Raw genomic sequence first — 25,176 nt, forward strand, 5'->3', positions numbered from 1 at the left:
TTTCTTTGTGGACTTGTTGCGTCTATTTTCTCCTTTCTCTCTTTTGTGATTTTGTCTCTAAGTTGCATCGTGCATCTCTTTCCATGGCTTTATAAATGTGAGGTTGTTGTATCTACATTTCATTTTGTGTCTGCTAGTTCTATAGTGGATTTTGTATTAAATTGTAGTGGTTTGATTGACTTTCAAACAATTATTAACGGTCACTTTAACGTGTCACGTCCTCTTATCGTCTCCGGTAATGCTTTCTCTGTTTGCAGTTTCCTGTGATGTCTTGTATATATTTGTCTCATTGTAGATTCTTTCATTCCTGCCCATGTGTGTGTCCATTGTGTGATTGTTTCATCTGTCGCTCCTTATCCCCCGGTCTTAGTCTAGTTTTATACCAGCGTTTGGACAACAGGTAAATACTTTCAAAATACTGTCTGCTTGTGTGAGTTTTCTAGTCTTGCATTTAAGTCAATTGTCTGATTCTGTGGTCGTCGCCCGTAAACCCAGTTGGCCCGGTCAGAAATCCACACAAACCAATTTAAGTCCACCTTTAATAATAATTTACATAATGTATTGATGATATTTGACGCCAGAAGTTGTTGTTTTTATGATTAACAACAACACACTCATTTCAGACTTTTCAATCATTCATATTTTATGTATACAACTGGAATGTGTGTTCTTGTCAAAAAGCCACATATCAGTGTTTCCCAGCCTGTTCATAGTATTTAAATGTACTCAGTTTGTGTGTCAACCTGTTAAGTACCATACGAGTGGGTTTCACGATGAATCTGACAAAGGCACGTTCACTAAATGTTTCCTAAACGTGTTGAAACAGAGGTATAAACCAAGACTCATGTGGTACTCAAAGCCGGTTAAACAATACGTTCTTAATACATCTCGACTCAAGTCTGGCTTGATTGTCTCAGGCTTATCAAAAGTTTTAATGTTCAGGGGGGGGAAAAAAAATGGTCTTCTGTTGTGTTAGTTACAAATATAAAACAATACATACTTTTCAAAAGCTGTTAACAAATACAGGACATCACCAATACATAATATACAAAAAAAAACAAAGAAGCAACCTCCAGTTCAACACGTTCAGACAGTCTGATACAGTATGTGTGTAAGGCATCTATTGTAAAGGCACAGCTAAGGACAAGCACATCGATAGAAATGTTTTTACAGTGTTCTGCATAGTTTGTAGAACAACCTGCACAAAGAGTGTGATAGCAGAAGTGTGTGAAGTTAAATTAATTATATTCTGGGGTTGATACACCCAAAGACGCCAGTTTTTTATATTGCCTATAAAAAACGGAACGTCAAACTACTTTGAAAATCAATTCATTTGACTGAAATTAGATATGAGGACACCCTGATAATGGCTTCTCTTCTGCACAAAGACCAGTGTCCCATGCTGAGGGCCACAGTACAGCTATTAATTAATATTTAACTATTGGACCCAGTCTGGATGCACGTGTCTCAGCAGAAAGAGCAACCATAGAAACCAGTTGCAAAAGTTCCATCTCTCCACACACATGGACATTTCCCACTCTTCATATCTTGTGTTGTCCTAAAAAAACCTTTACATGACACTACATTTTAATGATGATTTCCTTATTAAAAAAAATTCTTAAACTAGCTCCAAACTTTCTGAGTCGTAAGAAATAAAAAATAACGGCAAATTTTAAGACCCCAACAAGAAACTCAGAGGGCAAATCAGCACGAGATCTCGCTCACAAGTCATAACCTGATGGGCCAAAAACACAAGAATGAAAAAGCCCCACTCACTAACAGACGATGCTTTGCACAACATGCCACTATTTGAGGATGTTTAGATTGCAGCCCTGAAGAAATAGAAATGTCTTTGCCTGATTTTTTTCACTGACAGACCTGTCAACCAATCACTGTAGAGAAACGAGTGGATGTATTAATCCATATGTCTTATAGGAAAAGGCCATACCCAGTTTCTTCTTTAGCTCTCAGCAGCAGGTTGTTATTTTGAGAAAACTCTTTTTTAAAGCGTCTTCTCCGAGGACTCCTAGTGTATATGAATATGGCCCCTTAGCATGTAAAGAGTCTTGAACCTTTGCAACATTGAAACCACATTTCTGGATCGCGTACTGTAGTAACCAGAGTAAAACCCACCAAATAAACATACTCTGGCTGCAGCACATGGAAAACACATAATGGCTTTATGCAGCTTTAGAACAAGGCACCAAAGGTAAGAAAACACTGGAAGAAAGTGGAGAGGCATTTTGTGACCCTTTGAAAAACAATTATAACACTAGCAGTTTGCCGATGGTCGTCATGCGTCGACCAGTAGGAGAGGCTGGATGATTTCCCTGTCAGTGGCATCTTAAAGTCCGTGCAGACAGTTAGCGGTTGCTCCTCATGGCCTCCTTGGCTGCCAGGATGAGCGGGGTGAGGCTGGACAGAGGCTTGGCCAGCTTCAGGAATGGGTGCTAGAGAGAGAGACAGAGGAGAGAAGACGTGAAATATAATAAGGTCAGAGTACACGAAAAATAACATTTAAAACGCTAACGCAGGTGACAAGCACAAACGACTAACATGTGCTGTGGTCTTTGCACATTTTCAGGTTGTTGACTGGTGGTCGGAGACAACACACTTTTCCAAGACGTCATTGTTGTTGACATTTCTATGTACACTTGTTTATGACATCTGGTAGCCTAAATGATGAATAAGTCGAAAGAATGTGGTTCTTTAAAAATGTTAAAAAGTTACCTAAACAATATTGACGTTTGGCCAGGATCCGTCATTATTCAATTAAACAAATAAATAAAAACAAGAATAATTGTGGCTTATTGTTGAGTAAATAAGTGTGTGGTTTAGAATAGAATAAAAAAGGATAAGAAAATACAGATTTCAGTATTCTGAGCCCCGACTCTCTTCCTCACTGACGGCAAAAAGACGGACATAAAACAATTAAAAATAAAGAAGTAAAAGCAATAATTGTGGCTTGATATTGAGTCAGAGACAAGTTGATAAACGCAGTGACACTTGGTTTATCAGAGAGCATTTCTCCGCCATCTCAAGTCGTCTATTACCAACGTTTAGGGAGCTCTATGCAAGTCTATGGGAGTACCCTGATAGTTGAAAGTCGACGCTAAAGGGCTTCCCAGAGCGTTTGAAAGTGACGCCAAAGGATCCTGACATACAGGACAAGTTGGAAGTGAGACTGTGTTGACCTAAACCAACCATTTCCAGACGCTCAAAGCCTTTATCGTTATGATTATTTCATGCTTGCCTAATCGGAAAGCAGATTGTCCTTCATGCAATTCAAAAGATTTTGTAGTAAAGGAGGCATATTTTTGAACTTTTAACATTTAAACTTCTAACGCTGAATTTTTAAATGTAAGGATTTGCTGATTATTTTGTCTTGTAACATTTTTATCACATTTTTGGGTTTTTCCAGCCATTAGTCAGAAATTTGAATACATCACTCGTCATCGGCTTGAGCTTCAATATCAGGATCCATGTATTTATTATCCTCTCCAGAATGGAAGTAGTCATCACATACAGAGCATCAACTAGTTCCTGAACAGTGTCCTTCACATGCTGATATACGCATTATTATTACTATATGCATTACATTAATGCACACAATGTTCCTACTCCTTTCTGCACATATTCTGATTTCACAATTCTTAGTTTATATGCAAAAATGCATTCATAGCATTCTATTTCCATGCAAACTACTGCTTTATTTATCTTATTGCTATTTAACTGTATTTTATTACGGTGTAAAAAAGATTTTGTGTTTTATATTAGATTTCTTGTTTTTTTATATTTTATGTACGCACCATGACATCAAGTCAAATTCCTAGTATGTGTGAACCTACCTGGCAATAAACCTGTTTCTGATTCTGATTCTGACAAGAGAGGCAGTTACACAGTCACAAGATGGAGGAATAGAAAGCAGTATTCAATGTTTAATTCAGATTAGCTCCACGTCAGAAATGATCATGCTTGTCATATGTCTATCTCCATAGAGGCTGAATCATCATGTTAATCACATAGCTATCATATGCCTAAAACAGTCCTGATGCTCTTCTAGGTAATCATACATCCTGTCATGTACACAGCTACAGTTGGGATACCTTTGTTATCATGTGGACTCTGATATTGGAAGAGGACATTCAGTATTTTCCCAACAATCACCTTGAACTTAGTCATCATAACGAGCAAGCACCTACCCTTTACTTTCTAAATTTGAAGCAGTGTGAGTGTAGTGCTTTCATACCTGCAGGAGTTCTCGGCCTGACCCTCGTTTCTCCACGTCCATCTCCAGACAGCGGGACAGGAAGGACCTGAAGACGGGAGACAGCTTCTCTGGACTCTGAAGCTCCGGAGTCCCATTGGTGGCGATTAAATACAAAGCCTGAGGAGAGCACAATATCATGGTCAAAAAAAGCGGTTCCGACAAAGATAAATAAATATTTCATTATGTGGTTTTGTTCAGTCATTTGGTTAATAATGATATGGATGCGGTAATTGATGATAAAAGAGGAAACCAAAACATCAATAGAAACTTCACTTTGGACTACCTCTCCCATTGGAAGTAAATAGCTCCAACATTTTTGGAAATTTGCTTTTTTGACTAGAAGATGGATACTTGTGACATTGAGCATTGATGATGGCATTTAAGAGCGTGAAAGTGGTATGACTTAAGCTAAACGGTCTGAATAACAAAGGTGTGGCAGCAATACTCATACCTTACTCTGTACAATGTGAGGGCTGCCAAGACATAAGTGATAAGGAAGGAATGTATATTTTGGTTAAGGGAATTTGTATGACTTTACAAAGGCTAGATGGCTGAACAAAAATGTTAAATAGCCACTTACAACATAAAAAAAAAAAAGATGGATACCACCCCCAAATCTGTCGAAGCTGAAGCAAGTTAGCTGAGCTTAGCACAAAGGGTGAAAACCAAGCCCCCAGGAATTGCACCGGACTCTGTGCCAATATTCGTTGTGTCCAAACGGTGGTACTGCAACTTCACGTATCAGTCCGTACGTCACCCGGCCCAAAACAACTTTTTCCCATTGACTAACATTGGGAAAGAGACATCATTTTTTTTAAACTAAATAAACTACTCAATATGAACTATCTTATAGAATCATTATCTCCTTAAAGTTGTAAAATGCACTAAAAGCCGAATCTAGATTTATTTTCTCTCTCCATTCATTCTACTGAGCCGAGAGTGGGCGCTCGGGGGGCGGGGCTTAAAGGGCGCATGCTCTGTGAGCGCACATACGGGTTCTTCTGCTCTGACAGCCAGGCATGATGGGTAATCTGTGACGTTTCGCTCTCTCAAAAGTTGGGCCATTTTGTCCTCATGCGCCGATGAGCAGCTCTCATAGGAAAGAACGAGACCCCCGCCTCCCACGCTGTATCCAGTTCTTATTATACATCCATGGTGAAAACATGGGAAACAGCTAGCCTGGTTCTGCCCAATGCTAAACAACTTCTGAATGTTATTTATTTAAGCCAAATGTAAATACAATTTGGCCAGATTTGGGATCGTGAAAATAATTGTGACTTGCTTCCAATATAGCCATATAGTGTCTGTTCTTTCTCCCAGCACACACTCACCCTGAGAGGGTTCTCGTTCAGATACGGAGGCTCTCCCTCCACCATCTCTATGGCCATGATCCCCAGAGACCAGATGTCCACTTTGGGCCCGTAGGCTTTCCTGGTCACCACCTCCGGAGCCATCCAGTACGGGGTGCCCACCATGGTGCTGCGCTTGCTCTGCTCGGGGGTGATCTGGGCGCAGAAGCCGAAGTCAGCTGAAAAATAAATAAAAATAAAAATATCGTTAGATCAGGGGTGTCCAGACTTCTTTCACCGAGGGCCACATACAGAGGTGAGGTGTATTGCCTCATAAGTTAAGTCAGCAAAATCAATCAAATGTAGGTAAATTATACTTGTTACTTGAATATGCTTAAAAACAGCCTAGATCCCAGCTCTCCTTAGGGTGTCATTTATTTTGTTGGCAGCTAATTCGTTAAAACAGAAGCCTCAGATTGCTTATAATTAGGGGAAATATGAAGGGTATATTTCACACGTGTTATACAAATACGTTTTTGGGCTTTTTTCTTATCAAGTTAGATTTGTTCGAAAATGTTTTCCAATTTAATTGACTGAATTTATTTTAAAAGTTGGCTTATTAACACATGAATACTGTGTAATATATGTTTACATGTATAGTTGAGAAGTACAATACAAGACAAGCACAAGTTTCATTTGTGGGCCATATTTCATTATACTTTCAGAAATTGCTGAGGGCCAATTCAAAATGGCCGCAGTTTGGACACGCCTGCTTTAGATCATTTCATCCATGGTCCTTACCACAGCTAAGATTAAAAGTACCCATGCAAATGAAAAACTGTGCTATGTGTGAGTGCTCTCCCTCACTGAGTTTCACTGATCCGTCCATCCCCAGCAGGACGTTGTCACTCTTGATGTCTCTGTGGATGACCTGGTTGGCATGGAGAAACTCCAGAGCCTGGAGGACCTGGACGCAAAGAGAGAGAGGAAGGTGAGGATCCTTAAAGCTCCCCTATTATACTGTTTTTCATCAATATATTATAGGTCTCAGATATATACAAAACATGTCTCTGAAGTGTTTGGCTCCAAACACCAAACAGATCATTGCAGCATCCCATAATCCCCTCTGTTTCAGCCCTGTTTCAAAAGTGCTGATTCTCTGTCTGTTACTTTAGATGAAAATAAGGAGCCCCTCCCCACGCCCCTCTGAGAGATATTTGGTTAAAAAGAACTCAATGGTGCTCTAGGAGGAGATTCAGGTGATAAGGTGGGGGGGGGGGTTACCTTGGTTGCTGATTGGCTAATGGTTACACAAGCCAAAAAATCGTTATGACATCATAAAGTAGCCAAAATCTGATCAGCTCATTTTCAGACAGGTTTTTATATAAATGGATCAGGACAAAAAGAGAGAGAATCTTTTTTCCTGAAACTTTCAGAATCTCTTTCCACAGAGGGGACACATGTTGATGTAGAAGAGACATGAAGAAGAGGGGACACATGTTGATGTAGAAGAGACATGGAGAAGAGGGGACACATGTTGATGTAGAAGAGACATGAAGAAGAGGGGACACATGTTGATGTAGAAGAGACATGAAGAAGAGGGGACACATGTTGATGTAGAAAAGATATGGACAAGTGGATTTTGCATAATAGGTGACCTTTAAAAGCACGGTGCACACAATTCAAGTGACCTACAGGTGGCAGCAGTGAGCAAGGATCACAGCAATATGCAGGCAAATGCAGGGAATACAAATCTGACTGCAAGCTAGTAAACATGGATGTAAGCAACACAGGTTCTAAACATTGAATACAAAATTGTCTTTGCAAATGTTTTATGAGAAGGAATAAAGTTTGGATTCTCCCACGGTTTGGTAGGTTAGTAAATGTTAACATGTTGTTCCATTGTCCTGTAAAATCTGATTTGATTTGATTTATTTCGAATGTGTAAAACAATAATACAAAAAATGAATATGAGAATTATTATACAATACAAAATTAATCAGTGTCAAATTGATATACAAAAATATTAATGATTCTAAATTATGTATAATCCCACCCCTTCTCCCAAAAACTAAATTACTAACATTTTAATATTTTTTTTTTCTTTCTTTTTTCTTAAAGAAATACATTTGTTATTCAAAAACAAAACAAAAATATAAAACAACAAATAAATAAACAGACAAATAAACAAACAAATACATAACAGAGGTAAATTATATTCAAGAAAAGATCAAATAGATGGGATCTATTGAGCCCTTCATTGTACGCATGATGTATAAATCATGACGTGCTTTGGCAGTTTTTAAAACGTCTTTGAAGAGTCCTACCTCTCTGCACACGGCGGCGATCTGAGGCTCGTCCATGCAGGTTTCTGTCACCACATCAGTTAGAGAACCACCCGCCAGGTACTCCATCACCACGTAGAGGTCGTCTGCTACGAGGAAACTGAAAACACACACAGTCAACCACAACACAGTGAACTCACGGTATGTCTGTATGTACAGTGTGTGTTAGGGTCAGCGTTACCTATCTACAAAGTTGACAATGTTGGGGTTCTTCATCTCCTTCATGACCAGGATCTCATTGATTATCAGCTCTTTCTTCGGCTGCTTCTGCAAGTTGATCTGTTTGATGGCCACCTGCAGAACACAACATGCTTTAATAGTGCTAACACATGTACACACAAGCTATAGGGGAGACTGCAAGGAAGAAATAATGTACGTGTATGCTACTACAATATACTCTGGATACTGGACTGTCAAAGTAGGAACACATAACGTTGCAAAAAGGAAACATAGATACAGATCTATAGAGAGTAATTCAGTTTTTAATATTTATATTGAATAGAGATCTTCTTGCAAGAGGAAGATAACTCTCTTATTATAAGTAGTAGTACAAAGTCGCCCTCTTCAAACGGCAGTAATGCTTCTTCGTAACTTCAGGTTGACCTTAAAATGTCGTGATAACTGTAATATAACAGAATCAGCAGCAGTTGTAATATGAATTACTTAAATCTAACAGTACCACTGCTGTGTTTTGAATGAAGTAACCTTACCTCTTGTCCTGTAGCAACATCTATGGCTGTGTAAACTGTGCCAGATGCCCTGAAAGTGAAAAAAAACAGTAATTACTGTCGTGTCAAATTTTCATATAATCATTTAAAACATATAGTCTTATACTCTGGTTGCCTTTTACACTGTTAAATTGTATTTGTAGTCTTATATGTGTTTAACAGAGACATGTGTTCAGGATTTACATTTCAGGAAGTGCAAAAGATGGGTTTGCAAATGGTTAAGGACTGGAGGGTTTAATGGTTTAATGGTGGGGATGTTTAGATGATGCCTAAAAGAATTGATGGGTGGGACAAGTTTGCTATTCTCTCTACTATATAGTGTGACTGTAAGCTGTGCTCTTGGTGCAAAGCCATTTTTTCCTTTGAGGAGGAAGTTGCTCTGTTCCTGCATTTGAGATCGATTTCACTTGTATATTGACTTTTTTTTATTACTTTATTAAATATAACAAAAGACAAACTTTGTCCATTAATCATTTATCAGTTTCTCTTAAAGGTCCCATGTCATGGCCATTTCTACTGATCATAATTCCATTGTTGAGGTCTACTAGAATAGATTTATATTGTGCAATTTTCCAAAATCTCATTGGTTTCTCATACAGCATCTCTGTATAGTATGTGTATTCACTCTCTGTCCTAAGCGGCTTGTTGGAGCGGCTTGTTGGAGCTCCTGCCCCCCCCCCCCCCTATGAGCCCAGTGGCCGTCTGCGAGACAGCGAGACACAGCGAGACACAGCGAGACACAGCGAGACACAGCGAAACCCAGCCCGAACACACACACACACCCGCAGCCTGGCTGGGAGTTTGTGTGTGTGCTCACACACCGACTCACAGCCTCCCGCCGTCTCAGGGAGGAGAAATCGGCGGAGCTGCAGCTAAGAAAAGATTGAGTGTGTGTGTGAGGAACGTAACGGCTCCGCGGACATAACGTAACGGCTCCACGGATTGGTCCATTTGGACCAATGGGTCCATTTGGGTATGGGCACGTCACCATACCCAGGAAGAAAACAATAAATCTCCAACGAGGCGTTCTGGGGCAGCATAGACAGGTATTTTCTGTGTTAGAGTTTTACTCGCTACAGGGTGTACTTTGAGGGTTTTTGACTCTGCAGACCGTTTACATGCAGAAACACCTTCATAACACACAAGGGGACGGGTAATAACCGGAAAAGCATGACATGGGACCTTTAAGAATTTCCTCCACAATTACATATTAAAACGTTTCCCTATTGGTCGATTTAGGCCAGCAACCCATCCTGACAATTTGCGATGTTGCCACTGATTAATTTAGACTCACCCCTGGCCGATCTTCTCATAGCGAGTGTACTTCTTCTTAGGATCTCCAATGCTGACAATAGTTCCTAGGAGACATACAAAATTGTTTAGTCAGCTCTACTCGATCCAGAAATAGATGCGGCAGTGCCTGCGATGTGTCATTTCCAGCGTGTGTTTCACATACTAAGTTTCTCCATGATCTCCTCGTCAGTCATCTTGCCACCCGCCTTCTTCTTCTGTCGGTCAGCCCCCTTAGCGGCGCCGTCCGTCTCTGGAGCGGGGATCGGGTCAATCACCGACCTCGTGTACACCTGAAGCAACACAGAACAATTCAGGGATACAGACACAGGGACATCTTTACCTTGGTTGGTGATTGGCTAATGGTTACACAAGCCAAACATCGTTATGACATCATAAAGTGGCCAAAATCTGATCAGCTCATTTTCAGACAGGTTTTTATATAAATGGATCAGGACAAAAAGAGAGAGAATCTTTGTTCCTGAAACTTTCAGAGTCTCTTTACACAGAGGGGACACATGTTGATGTAGAAGAGACATGAAGAAGAGGGGACACATGTTGATGTAGAAGAGACATGAAGAAGAGGGGACACATGTTGATGTAGAAGAGACATGAAGAAGAGGGGACACATGTTGATGTAGAAGAGACATGAAGAAGAGGGGACACATGTTGATGTAGAGGAGACATGAAGAAGAGGGGGACACATGTTGATGTAGAAGAGACATGAAGAAGAGGGGACACATGTTGATGTAGAAGAGACATGAAGAAGAGGGGACACATGTTGATGTAGAAGAGACATGAAGAAGAGGGGACACATGTTGATGTAGAAGAGACATGAAGAAGAGGGGACACATGGTGATGTAGAAGAGACATGAAGAAGAGGGGACACATGATGATGTAGAAGAGACATGAAGAAGAGGGGACACATGTTGATGTAGAAGAGACATGAAGAAGAGGGGACACATGGTGATGTAGAAGAGACATGAAGAAGAGGGGGACACATGTTGATGTAGAAGAGACATGAAGAAGAGGGGACACATGTTGATGTAGAAGAGACATGAAGAAGAGGGGACACATGTTGATGTAGAAGAGACATGAAGAAGAGGGGACACATGTTGATGTAGAAGAGACATGAAGAAGAGGGGACACATGGTGATGTAGAAGAGACATGAAGAAGAGGGGACACATGTTGAGGTTGAAGAGACATGAAGAAGAGGGGACACATGTTGATGTAGAAGAGACATGAAGAAGAGGGGACACATGTTGATGTAGAAGAGACATGAAGAAGAGGGGACACATGTTGATGTAGAAGAGACATGAAGAAGAGGGGACACATGTTGATGTAGAAGAGACATGAGGAAGAGGGGACACATGTTGATGTAGAAGAGACATGAAAAGGTGGATTTTGCATAATAGGTGACCTTTGAAATGTTATTATTTGACACCGTATTAGTATTACTGGCAGTAAATAAGTAAAACAAACCATTACCATCTTGCACTTCCAGATGTTTTCTTTATAAAATAAGATTTAAATATTTACAATTGACCATGGGAAGCGCTTATCTTAGATTTTCAAAAAGAAACAAAGAAGACACTGTTGGAGGCGATACAGTAATATAAATCACATGTTCTTCTCACTCGTTTATTCTATAAGTCAGATCAACTTTGACTTGGTTTACTATCTTCAGATCTCTTGGTCCAAAATCATATTTGGCCTTTAGGGAAAACTACAATCTCTCCATACAACGTATTTTTGTCCAATGATTAATAGTGGATGTCTCTTCCATTTTGTCTTCTCGAATCACTCCCCTTTTTATTATGAGCTGCTTGTAAATCATGCATTTGGAAATTCATCTTACTCTCAAGCAATAAGGACTAACATCTAACGTAACAGTATGTGCAAGAGGAATAGTTTCGGCTCAAACTAAAAAGGTACCATGGGGTCAGATTAGAATTTTCTAAAGGGGGGTTCGTTTAGCATGAAACACTTGACATAACTAACGGATAAGTTAAACAAGAAAGTAGAAAGACAGGGAGGTCGAAGAAAACTATTACTGCTAAAAAGTTAGCAATGATTGAGAGTCAGACCTAAACATTTCAACATTGCACTGTAACTTTTATTCATGTGTCTTTGCTTTTAAATGAGTGTTTTTAAATGTCATTTCATAATATCTTTCTTAATGTCTTTCATTTTTGTAAAGCACTTTGAATTGCCTTGTGTTGAAATGTGCTATATAAATAAACTTGCCTTGCCTTGCAAATATGAAATAGTATTGTACATATCAAATCAAAATCAAATCAAGTTTTATTTATATAGCACATTTATAAACGATTTTTGGTCGAGCCAAAGTGCTGTACATATAGTAAAAATACTATGTAAGGTAATATACAAGGTTTTAAAATCAAAAACATCACAAAACACACTTGGACTCACTGATTTTGTGTGTTCTGGCCGCGGGGCCACGATTGGAGGAGGCGAGTCGTCTTCGTCATCGTCGTCTCCATCCTTTCCTCCTGATTTGGAGGTGGCTGTACCTTGCTTTCCTGACTGCAACAGCAAACATATATTAAAGAGTGACAGTGAGAATAAGCACAACGTATGCAATGTGATGAATGAGAGTGGAAACGATGAAAGGGACCCCTTACCGACTGCGAGTCTTTATCTGAAAGAAGCAGAGGGAAAGGACAGAATGAGGAATCTGTGCAGTCACAACATTGGACTTTTTATTAATATGTTGAGCAAAAGACAACTGACCCGAGGCGGAGAAACTGAGGTATTTCTGTTTTCCACTGGTGGAGTCGTAAAACTTGAGAATATCGAGGACAGCCTGAGGATTTTGTTTCTGTTCTGATTTGCTGATGTTGGAGGTTTGCAGGAGACGGGCCCACTGCTCCGGCATGCCCTGGACACACACACACACACACACACGTTGAAAAACATATACAGAGATCTACCTAAACCCAGACTCAAAACGTATCTTTTTGTCGCTGCATTTGAGTTGCCTTGCCCTGTAGGAGCCACATATGTGTTTCTATTTATTACGTGGTATTAAGTGGTAGTTGAACCTGGCTGCGCTCACCTGCTCAGTGTGGTTTGGTATGGAAAGAGAGGGAGGGGGTGAAATGTGTACTAAAGTCCTGCAAAAATGTTCCACCGCATTACCCTTAACCATCAGTGGCAACGTCAGCGCACTTAAGGTTATCATTGTCTGGATACATTGTATTTGTGCTTGTTTTTCCTGTAACAAATGGTCAAACCAAACGGAAGGAGTAGTAGAGCAATTGTTTGAGTGCGCCAAAGTGTTTAACTTCCCTTATTTAGCCCCTCGTGGCCCATAAAACAAAGACAAAAATATCTAGGTCAATGTGGCGCTCCTGTAGCTACGTGTAAACTATTTGCAGTATTTGTTTTACAGCTTGTGATACTGGAGTGACTTCCTTTTCACATATTTGATTCCTTTCATTAAACAGAGCTCTTGATGTTATATTAATATAGCAAAAATGTAAGATATTACTAAAGTATTTCCTAGATGAGATATTTCAACAATTCAATGAAGATCAACACGATTCTCATGTCCACATATGTAGCTGGAAATGAGTTAGACTTCAGACCGTGACAGGATAGCCGTTTCTCTCTGATTATTATTATTGATGCTAAGTTAATTGTCCAAGCTTAGTTTTAGTGTTTCCTTTCAATTTAAACCTGATTCATTCTTAGGTTAGGGAGTATAATTACATATTTACTCCATCATTTTTTTATCTTAACAAGGCTAGTTTATTTATATAGCACCTTTCAACACAAGGCAATCCAAAGTGCTTTACAAAATGAGGTATACAAATAAACACCAAGATATGGATAAGTACCTTCAACATTTAAAGTGTTTATGTAACACTTTAAATGTTGTATCCATATCTTGGTGTTTATTTTTGCACCTGCCTTCCTTGTAAACTAATTTCCATCACCTAGTTTCCATCTAGCATCACTTCAGTCACATGCTTTTATCACGTGGTAATACTTCTGTTGATGTATAATGTTTTTATAATTATTATGCTATGAAGTTTGTAATTTGATTTTGTCTTTGCTTTGTACAGCCCTTTGAGGCATTTCTTGTGATTTGGGGCGATAATACATTTTGATTTGATTTGATTTACTTACAGTGAACTCTCCAGTGACCGAATCGAAGCCCACATGGATGGTGTGTTCAAAGTCTGAGGGCGAGGAGATCTCGGGTCTGTCCTTGTCGCGGTCCTTCTTCCTGCCTCCTGCAGGTAGAGATGAAGTTGGTCATCCACTGCGATGATGGGTGTGTGTTTGTTGTTGTTTTATTGTGTGTGTGTGTGTGTGTGTGTGTGTGTGTGTGTGTGTCTATGCTCCACATCCCCTTACCTTTCTCAGAGGCAAACATGGAGATGATCTTGTTTCTGGACTTCTTCTCCTCCGGTACAGACGGCAGTGGGCGAGAGTTGTGATTGGCCGACTGCGGGTCCTTGGCTCCTCCTTGGCTGCTCATCCTGACAGGGGGGGCGGGGGGCTTGTCCTCACACACTCCGCTGTCACACATCTACACACACGTACACCTGCACACACACAAGAGGAGACGGACGAATTAGAAGAGACACAGCAAGTCTGTTGTGCCCTCAAACACTGGCTCACTTCTTCCTGTTTTTTTTAGATGTCACAAGTCCAGCTAAAACCATGCACGTTAGCTCCTGAATGCTACTAAGAGACGGTTCAAAATCAAGTAAAAGCTTAGCCTACATTTCACAGAGAACGAAACAACGTTACAACAAAATCAGAAAGACTCACACGGACCTAACAAATCCATCCATGCCACAATCTGTGGGTGAGACTGAAGGCTGGAGCGAAGGGAACAGAGAGTGTGAACAGGAAGCAACGCTGAATGGGCAAAGTGACGTGTTGAGTCTCGTAACACATGAATGAGGAAGGAAAAGCGGCAGAGGGGGGAAGAGAGAAAGAGAGAGAGAGAGAGAGAGAGAGAGAGAGAGAGAGAGAGAGAGAGAGAGAGAGAGAGAGAGAGAGAGAGAGAGAGACTGAGAATGGCAAGGCAAAGGGATAAGAGCGAGGAGCAGCTCGATGAGAAGGAAAACCAAGCTGTGAAACCTCAGAAACACGGATGTAAACACTCAAATACTGTTCTTAAATTTGTATTCATTTCACTTGAGTATTTTATATTACATATGCTTGGGAAATACGTAGCAATAAACCAGTGTTTTACAGGTATCTTTGGCTTGTTTTTTATGTGGCTGCACAATGAGGAAAATGTGAGATCTTTCCTTCAATAAATAAACAAGTATCAATGTGCAGTGAGGTGCGCCATACTGCTGCTTTCCGGTGACTGCTGAAATACAACAACAAGCCATCTTATGAAAAGATATTTCAAACATTCTCTTACTGAGCAAATGAATAATTAAACACAAAAAGGGAACGGCAGCTTTATTTAGTCCAGTTCTCTACAAATGACTTCTCTTTTCACTGACTAAATAAATGCCTCATTGCTATGTTGCAGTCTTTCACAATGTGTTTGTAAAGCAATGATGATAAAAACATGATACATCGTGCAGCCATAGTTTTGTCCATTTTAAGTTGGATTTTAGATGAAGGAATTGTACTTATAATGGAGTTTTTTGAAACGGTTGTATTACTTCTTGATTTGGGTGCTTCCTCTTTACCATGGGTAGACATTCTGAGGGTAATCCATTACCCTAATATGGTGACATTGCAGACACACACACGCATGCACACACATGCACAAAAGCACCTCTTCCAGTACTGCAGAGCAAGCGGTTTAAACAACTGTGAGCTGCAGCCTACATTCTTGGTGACATCACAGACAGGAAACAGGAAGCAAACAAAGGTTTCCTCACTTCCTGTGTCTGACCGCCCAATGACACGCCACCTTTTTAACCTGGATAAAAGACTAAGCTCAGGTAACAGGAGGCAAACCTATGACCTCTTCCTCACACAGCTCTGCGGGCCTGAGTCACCTCGGATACATAACACCACAACATAACTTAAATCAGGAAAAGGAGACAGTGGTGCCCACATCTTCGGGATGTTGCACTTAACTGGCCGACTCAGTAAAGTGCTCATCTGCACAGGTTTAGAACTCAAAGTTAATGGACACTGTTTCGCTGATGTGGAATTGTAACTGTTAAAACTTGGGTAGGTAGCATTGGAGAAGCCAGCAAGACAAGGCAAGATTAGAAAATAGTACCAACTCTTTTCTAATGAGGGCACTAACTCCAAAAGTCGCTAAATCTAAATGAAGAACTCTTGGTTCTGAACTCGCCGAGTCTTCAGGGTGTTGCACTTTACTGGCCAACTCAAACCCAAAGTGAACTCAAAGTTAATGGACACTGTTTCCCTGAGGTGGAATTGTAACAGCCGCTACACACGGCGGCGTGCGTTGACGCTTGCCGGCGGGCATGTCTGAAGCTCGACCAACAACCAATCACCTGAATCTCCCGCCCCGGACACACAAGCACGCGGTTTGATTGGCTAGAGCTTGTACTGGCATATGATTCGATTGGCTGGCGCTTCCGTCGAAGCTTCAAAAGTAGAACATTGCTCTACTTTTGAAGCGAGCAACGCAACAATGCAGGTCGGCGAAGCGTGACGTCACCCCGTTCAAAGTGAATGGGCAGAAGCGTTGAAGCGTCAACGCACGCCGCCGTGTGTAGGGGCCGTAACTGTTAAAGCTTTGGGTAGGTAGCATTGGAGAAGCCAGCAAGAGTAAGACGGATTAGAAAATAGTACCAACTCTTTTCTAATGAGGGCACTAACTCCAAAAGTCGCTCAATCTAATGAAGAACTCTTGGTTCTGAACTCGCCGAGTCTTCAGGGTGTTGCACTTTACTGGCCAACTCAAACTCAAAGTGAACTCAAAGTTAATGGACACTGTTTCCCTGATGTGGAATTGTAACAGCCCCTACACACGGCGGCGTGCGTTGACGCTTGCCGGCGGGCGTTGACGCTTGCCGGCGGGCATGTCTGAAGCTAGACCAACAACCAATCACCTGAATCTCCCGCCCCGGACACACAAGCACGCGGTTTGATTGGCCAGAGCTTGTACTGGCATGTGATTCGATTGGCTGGCGCTTCCGTCGAAGCTTCAAAAGTAGAACATTGCTCTACTTTTGAAGCGAGCAACGCAACAATGCAGGTCGGCGAAGCGTGACGTCACCCCGTTCAAAGTGAATGGGCAGAAGCGTTGAAGCGTCAACGCACGCCGCCGTGTGTAGGGGCCGTAACTGTTAAAGCTTGGGTAGGTAGCATTGGAGAAGCCAGCAAGAGTAAAACAGATTAGAAAATATTACCAACTCTTTTCTAATGAGGGCACTAACTCCAAAAGCCACTAAATCTAATGGAGAACTTGCCAAGTTGGCCACACGGTCAACCCGTCTCCTCAGGCCTTCTCTTCACCCACTTGCCCAAAATTAACATTGTGTACACAACACGTTATAATAAACCTAAATAACAAACATGGCTATTGTTAGTACCCAAAACGTCTAGTTGGCAGCTTGAGGAAGACTCTGAAAACGCACAGGCAGACAGTCAGGTCTCATTTGATTTAAATGATTGCTTTCGGGATGTGAAGATAATTTAAACAACTAAATATGTTCCTAAACCACATTACCCACCCTACTTTAAAGATGAAGGACATATTATCTGCCCAGGAAAAGTGTTTTTGTATCTCCCATTTACTTTCCTCCTGAAATTCCAAAGATTCCCTACAGGAATGCATCGGCTTCTCTCTTGTTTGTCTTGTGGTAGTATAAAGGGATTACAACTGAGTCTGGTTGTGTAACCCTGTGTTGTACAAGGACAATAAATGAACTTTGAACCTGTGAAGATATCTTGATGCAGGCTCATATTCTTAACACATTAACCAGCACAAAGAACATTAGGTCTTTGAGGTTAACGAAACTCAGTTCACATAAGGTGATTTGTCATGTGTAATAAACGAGTGCTCGTGCCAGAAGACACATCAGCACTAACCTGACTCAAGGTTTCCCTCCCTGCATAGTTTCTGATACATTCATTGTACTCTAAGTCTCACGCTTCAGGGCGGCAGCTATCTCTTCTACTGATAGCCATGATGTTAAATCAGGTAACTTCAAATTCGACAGTGAGGAAAATGATTCTAAAACAAATCCGCCCACTTACAGGACACCAAAAACTCTCCAATCTTTCTGTATCTTTTCACCAACTTGCCCTTTTCTATATAAGCTGCTAAATACTGACCTGTTTGTCGCCTCTTCTGCGTCTTACAGAAGATAAGGTAGACAATAAAAACTTTTGTATTCCCGGCTAGTGTGCGTGCCTCTGTCTCCAGAGCTCATTTAACTACTCAGCTCAGTCTTTACTGCTCTGCCCTCTACCTCTCATCTAAGGGCAGGTCTTAGCAAGCTGCCTCATTCCTCAGTGATCTTGGATCGGACAAGTGTATTCTTGCCCCGGCACGATAAAATTAGACCGCGTCCAGCCTTAATGTCTTTTTTCAAAGTCAGAATGTGTGTGTGTTCTGTGTGTGCGTGTGTGTGTGTGTGTGTGTTGGACTAAATATTGGGTGCTGGCTGGCCAGGCTGAGACACGTTGTCTCTCAGTAGGAATTCCTTAGCTTCAGGGCTGCAGGGGTTGGGCGTGTTCTCCTGTCCATCCCACACCCACACACACACACACCCACATACCCACACACACACAGACAGAACACACACACACACACACGCGGCTCCTCCTCATTCCCTGCAGTAAAACACTCCTCCTTGCCAACAGGGGCTCCATTGTGAGTCCTCGAAACTCTTTTATGTGGCTTTAAGCTAAGCTTGCTAAGCACACCAGAACATTTTCTTTTGAGAGGAGCAGGCAGGTGCACACTTAAAAAGCAGCACTGCAGGGTACACACTCCTGTGTTTATGTATAACACACCCTAGTAATACTTATTATATGACTAACAGAGTCATTAAGTAGCTTGTCAATGGAGACTTTAAAGGTTTATTTAATCTTCTAATTTTTGGAAAACATACCTTCCTAGAAGTAGATTCGAGGGTCAATACCACTCTCCTGTCTGTGTGATAAAGGTGTAGCTGGAGTTAGCATTAAGTTAGCCTAGCTTAACCTGAAAACATAACAATTCTGCTTTCTAACAGGGGGTATGGATCTTTGCCAGGACCAGTTATTGGGAATACTCTGAAGTTAAAGGCCCAGAGATAGTCAGGAACATAACCCCCCGTAGAACTTCAGACAGAAATGGCTAGGTCCCGTTAGTTAGTTATGCTATTTATATATTTATACATAAATATACACTGTTTCCACAACCCATGTTAATATATTAGTAGTAGACCAAATATGTAGATAGACATGTCACTATATGTACAGATGTCCATTTTCACTTTTCACTTGAACTCATTTCGTACTTCATAATTTAGATGACCAAATATGTATATATGGGTCATTCCAGAATTGGAAGACATTTCATGTCCCCCATATAAAAAATCTAATAATCCATGCCCAAAAAGCTAAGACATGCACTTGTTGTGTTAAATATACTTGTCTTGAGACAAGATGCATATAAAGTTGTAGAAAAAGTGGGTTCAAAATATTATTTAAAATATCAAATAGCTCTCGAACACCCCCTAAAATTGCCCCTTTCTCTTGTCCCAGCTTCTTGGTGACCAACTTGCATGTCAAATATAACATTTAAAATAGGGTTTTTATTTACTTTTTTGGTATTATTCTATTGATATATGTGTCTTGTAATGGTAAAATCAATTTGTTAAATCATAAACACATTTTAAATAACAGTAATTTTGCACAGAAGGTGTGTCCCTCAACATGCGTGCAACCCTGTTACCGAAACCTTTTTAGCTTGGCAGAGGAAGTGAAAAAACTGTTTGTCGCATGACACAGTGGAAAGGACATCAGCAAGCCATGTGCTACTACCATGGGTAGACCAAAACTAAGTCCTCTCTTTTATTTGTAATATATTTCCAATCTTGTCACTCTTGAAGGAGTGTGGCACTCATACAAACGCAACCCTGTTACTCAAATTATGAGACTAAAACAAATTAATTTCAAATGTATCTTTCTTTAGTTAAATATCTAAGTGTGTCCATTCCTTGACAATAACATTACATTGTGCAGCTAGCATTAATTCCTGAGGTAAAAGCTAAAATTAGCATTGATTTTCAACCCTGTTACTTGCAACCCTGTTACTATAATTAGAGTAACAGGGTTAATTCTTCATTGGAAAATATACATTTGATGCCTTAGCTGGGCAAATCACTTTTTTTGATGGTTTATTATCTGTTTTTCCTAAATACATAACAAAAAATAATAAAATGAAAGGTTCATTTTTCAAAAATGTTGGTGTCTAAATTGTCCTCCAATTCTGGAATGACCCATATGCTGACAGTTATTTTACTCTTATTTTTACTCATCTCCTATTTCATAGTCTTTTATTATTATTATCATTATTATTTTAATTTTCTTCTTGATTTTATTTTTTATTTTATTAATCTGTGTGAATCTGTGCTGTCCTGTTTTTTCACGCTTACCCTGTTGCTGCTTTGTACAACTGAATTTCCCCACGGGGGTTAATAAAGGTCCATCTTATCTTATCTTATCTATACTACATAATATTCACCTTGTCAATCTCTTCATCCATCTTTTGTTAAAGGTTTATTTCTAAAAGAAGCCAAAGATTTGCAAGATTACAGCTTCAGAAATGTGATCACTTGAGAGAGCCGCTGTACAGACATTGATGAAACACATAAAAGAACACTGGTGTTGTGTTGATACTCTGTGTCTACAGGCAAATTGAGTTATCATATTCATTATTTAAAAGAGAAAATATCAGATCAACGTATTCCCCTATTTATTTAATTATGAATTTTGAATGTCCATGTTTGTACTAGTGTTTTTGTTTTAAGTGTTTTTAAATATTTTTGAGATTTGACGGAGCAGGGTGTACTTTTATTAGAGATGTGTCTGTTGTCTGTGTTTGTTTTTAGAGTGTGTCAGGATGGATCCCTTGTCTTTTTATCTGCCTACGGGTACAAATAAAGAACCTGAACCTTCCCTAGTTTAAGATGTAAAAACGTTGACCTATTTTTGCCTTGTTGATGAAACTTGAAGGTGTTGAATTGATGAATGAATGTTTTATTTTCAATTGACTACTTTCTTTACATCCCTGTCCCTAAGCTTCTTATATTTGTTTCCTCAAACCCTGCATGCTCAGTCACCGAACCACACTTTCTGCCATCCAGAGACCGCCTTACTCCATCCCTCATCTGTTTTGAATTCACACAAACGTTTCATCCTCCCTGTGCCTCGGAGCATGTCACATCCCTCTGCTTATTATAATTCTTATTCCTCTTTCTGCGCCCTCTCGCTGCATCAGAGCACTTTCTATTCCCTGTGGCTGTCCGCCATGAAGGGAAGCCCACTTCCTCATCCTGGAACTCCCCGAGCGCCAGAGGCTCACAGGACCGCGCCGACCAACCAGAACGCAGCAAACACAGCCCCGGAGCTGTTTACAGGAAGTGGACAGCAAGCCTTTTGTATTCGGCTTCTATAAAAGGAAATTCTGCACAGGACTTCCTGGAAGCAGTGATGAAGCAAACACACACACAAAACCACTGTTACCCCTTTCATTCACTCACACAGAAACATACAAACACACACACACATTTGTGCTATATCATGCACACACACACTCCCTCTACAGTGACTTCACTGATTATGGGTCTGGCAGTGAATGAGGCGTAAACACACTGCCCAGCTGCACACCCACACTCGAGCACCTTATCCTGTTATTCAAACAGCTGCCTCCCCCTGTGTCAACTTTGTGACGAAACAAATCACCAACCTGGCAACCTGGAGTCCCGGGTCGCTGGCAGAACTTTACTCCACAGTTTGGACCAGGTTCAGATCCAGGCTCAGGACTCACAGTGGACGTCTGTTAGCTTCAGGGCAAATGGATGAATGTTTAAGTGTAGCTGCAGCATGATCAGTCTGGACTGAGGAGTCACAGATTTAAACACTGATTTGTAGCATCTGCAGGCAAGGCCAAAGGCAAGACTAGTAACACAGATTGTCTGAAATATCCCAGGGATATCCCTAAAAAAAATTCTCTATGAATACACAAATCTCTGGTCCCCAGCAGTAGTTTGCAGGTATACATTATTTAGGTAGTAGAGGTGGTACAATACAAGAGAATGTTATTGCTGTAAAAAAAAAAGCAGAACATGGTTAATTTTAAATACAGCTGTATATCTGTATATCTGTATATCTGTATAGCTGTATATACCCTATCATGGAAGTTAAAAATATAGCGTGATATTAAGGTACAGGAATTATAACAAAAAAGGAACAAACTCACACGACGTTTGTTTTCATTTAAGTACGTAGGGGGACCTTATGTTTAATTATTCAAGATTGTTTGATTTAATTAAAAAGGGATGTATCTGTGATGCAATGAAGTCGTTTCCTAACAAGATGCGTGTTAAATCATCTCCAGCATGTTTCAATGGATTTGAAGTGTTTTGATTATATGTTGAGGATTTCAGGATAATAGTTTGGCCTGTATACTTTGAACTTCCACTTCAACACAGCAAAACTGATAATTTCCAAGTGTTTATTGTAGCTACACATTCACTATACTGTGTGTTTGCTCTGCATTTGTATACAGAACAACTTGAAGTGACAGAATATTCTGCTTTATTCACTTACATGTCATGAAATCAGCTTCTGTTAGATATTCATAGACCTATTTTAGCGAAGAAGGCCAGACTTTTGTAAGCTGGTATTGTAGATGTGTTGTATCAACATTTGTACAATACTATAGTGTGCCTTAAGGCTGTTCTTTCTTTGGTTTACATTAAAAATCAGACAGTCAAGCCACAAATCCCACTAACATTAGGCTCTTGATCTCGTGTGTTTATCCCAGCTAAGATCGAACACAATCGTCCCATTAACAGATATGGAAGAACAATGAATGCCACAATAAAGTAGTTAACAGCTTTAACCAAATAACTTGGTAACTTGTATTTAAGACTGATTGATTGTTGGTGTAGAATAAAGAAATGTAAACTCACCGGTTGCTGTCAACCGCAGAAAACTCAACCGCACTCCGGCTTAACTCGAGAAAATCCGCCCCGTGTTTTCTGATATTCGCTCCGTTGAAAAACCAGATTTTACGCTCAGATTTCACCCAGAACTTCCTGGAGGTGTGAAGCACGATATCGTTTATAATCACACACACTTAAATCCTGTCTTTCTCCCCCCGATTACTCTCGGCCTGGATCTTTACTCGGCCCGGGGAGGAACTTGCCTTGGCGGAGAGGAAGCGGAACCTCGTAGAAAACCAACCGGGGAATTGGAACCTCACGGCTTCCGTAGCGCCCAATGGGCAAAATGCAAAAGGCGCGTAAAGTGCAGCTGGTGAAAAGCGGCCGCTGTGTGTTTGCACTGCGTCGGACTGTAAAAGAGGACGGACACAACACCGGAAACGAGTTCACTTTGATTTCAAAGTAAAATGTTCAGAAACAGTTTTATTGCCTTGAGAGAGAGAGAGAGAGAGAGAGAGAGAGAGAGAGAGAGAGAGAGAGAGAGAGAGAGAGAGAGAGAGAGAGAGAGAGAGAGAGAGAGAGAGAGAGAGAGAGAGAGAGAGATAGAAATAAACAGTCCAATATATTTAATACATGTGGAAATACAAATCTCCAGTAACAAATATAATGCAAGATATTATTGTGCAAGAATGGATTATTCAATAAGAAATCGAATAAGAATGTAAAATGTAGATATACCAAAAAATTATGTACAGTATAATATGACAAAATAATCGTAAAAATTAAATAGAATAAGATAAAAGATATTTGGTATGATTCACTTTTGTTTTTTAAGATTCAAGGCTTTATTGACATATGCACAGTAGCTACACCTACAGTATAGATATGGCAATAAAAAACTTAAGTCCCAGGCTCCTCCAACAATGCAACATAATATACTGTATATAGGACATAAAACAAATAAAACCAATAAAAAAGTGCAAGAAATAACATAAAATAGTGCAAGGGAATGATGTAAGATGTTTGTAAATACAAATAAAATAGAAATAGTGCAAAAAGAGTCTGTATACACATATGAAACGTGGAAAGCCGTGCAGATATTAAAAGAGGTAGCTCATGATAGAAACGTGAAGAAATGAGTGTGAAGAAATATCAAATGCAGTTGCTTCAGTGCACCAGGGCTAAGAAAACTATAGGTCTTGCTGTGATTGTGAATGAATTTGAACCTTTATGCACACAACGAGCAGCCAGGTACTGAGGACAATACATGACATAAGTGACACGTAAATAAATGCATAAATACAGAATAAATACAGGAATAAATACAGGATTAATACATGAGGAAAAAACTGAAATTAATTAATTTAGAAATAAATACAGGAATAAATAAACACTAAATAAATAAATAAATGTATAACTAAAAAAATATAAGTTGAGAATAAAACAGAACACACATATATTTAATGTATTTCTACATTTATTTTTACAAACATTAATATATTTGTTAATTTCTGTGTCTGTGCGTGTTTCACACAGTGTTGTTCTGCTCGGTTGCCTTGTATTGTGGATACAACAGCATTTATAACAATTGTACTTTCAATTGCTCTGAAAGTTGTGCACGTGTCTTTATCAATATCTTTGAGTTGCCATAATATTTTATTTCACTTCTTCTGACCAGTCCCCCTTTGATTTGGAAGCTTTGTGTTGTACCCAGTGACTCTTTTCTCTTCAATAAATATTTCAAAAGCTTACAGCGTCATACGTATACGTCTTGTCTATAATACCATAATATAAATGGGGAATATCTTTATCCGTTGTTCATCGTCAGTCTCCCAGAATCAAACATCAATTAAAAATGATGTATAACAGAGACGAGCAAATTTAACATTGCCAAGGTACATGTCATTTTGATCAATTAACTCAATAAACCCTTGTTGTCCCTTGTCAAAATAAAATAAAACACTAAGGGATTTCCCCCTCAATAAATATTAAAAACAATATAAAAAAAATATATATATATTTAAAGCCCTGAATCAAATGAATAATATAAACAAATGTGCAGATTACAAACAATTTGTAGTTTTCAGATCATTATAAAATATCCCAAAATAAGATTTTATTTTAAAGGTTACAACCGGAAACAACAATCCACTCTGAAAAAA

The 25,176-nt window shown here is 39.8% G+C and overlaps 1 protein-coding gene across 1 annotated transcript; it reads right to left on the reverse strand.

The window, feature by feature from the left end:
• Positions 1 to 521: 521 nt before the first annotated feature.
• Positions 522 to 23,328, reverse strand: LOC117493783 (serine/threonine-protein kinase PAK 2-like). Its single transcript, XM_034144357.1, has 16 exons — positions 23,042 to 23,328; positions 21,814 to 21,910; positions 14,310 to 14,500; positions 14,079 to 14,185; positions 12,678 to 12,825; positions 12,569 to 12,585; positions 12,357 to 12,470; positions 10,089 to 10,215; positions 9,927 to 9,990; positions 8,615 to 8,663; positions 8,086 to 8,198; positions 7,887 to 8,004; positions 6,427 to 6,526; positions 5,602 to 5,798; positions 4,250 to 4,387; positions 522 to 2,450 (listed from the first exon to the last, which is right to left on the reverse strand). Exons 3-16 carry the CDS (start codon positions 14,482 to 14,484, stop codon positions 2,364 to 2,366), a joined length of 1,554 nt encoding a protein of 517 aa, XP_034000248.1. The 5' UTR covers positions 14,485 to 14,500; positions 21,814 to 21,910; positions 23,042 to 23,328; the 3' UTR covers positions 522 to 2,363.
• Positions 23,329 to 25,176: the final 1,848 nt, after the last annotated feature.

This window comes from Trematomus bernacchii, unplaced genomic scaffold (assembly GCF_902827165.1).
Source record: "Trematomus bernacchii unplaced genomic scaffold, fTreBer1.1, whole genome shotgun sequence".
In the NCBI taxonomy this organism is placed as follows: domain Eukaryota; kingdom Metazoa; phylum Chordata; class Actinopteri; order Perciformes; family Nototheniidae; genus Trematomus; species Trematomus bernacchii.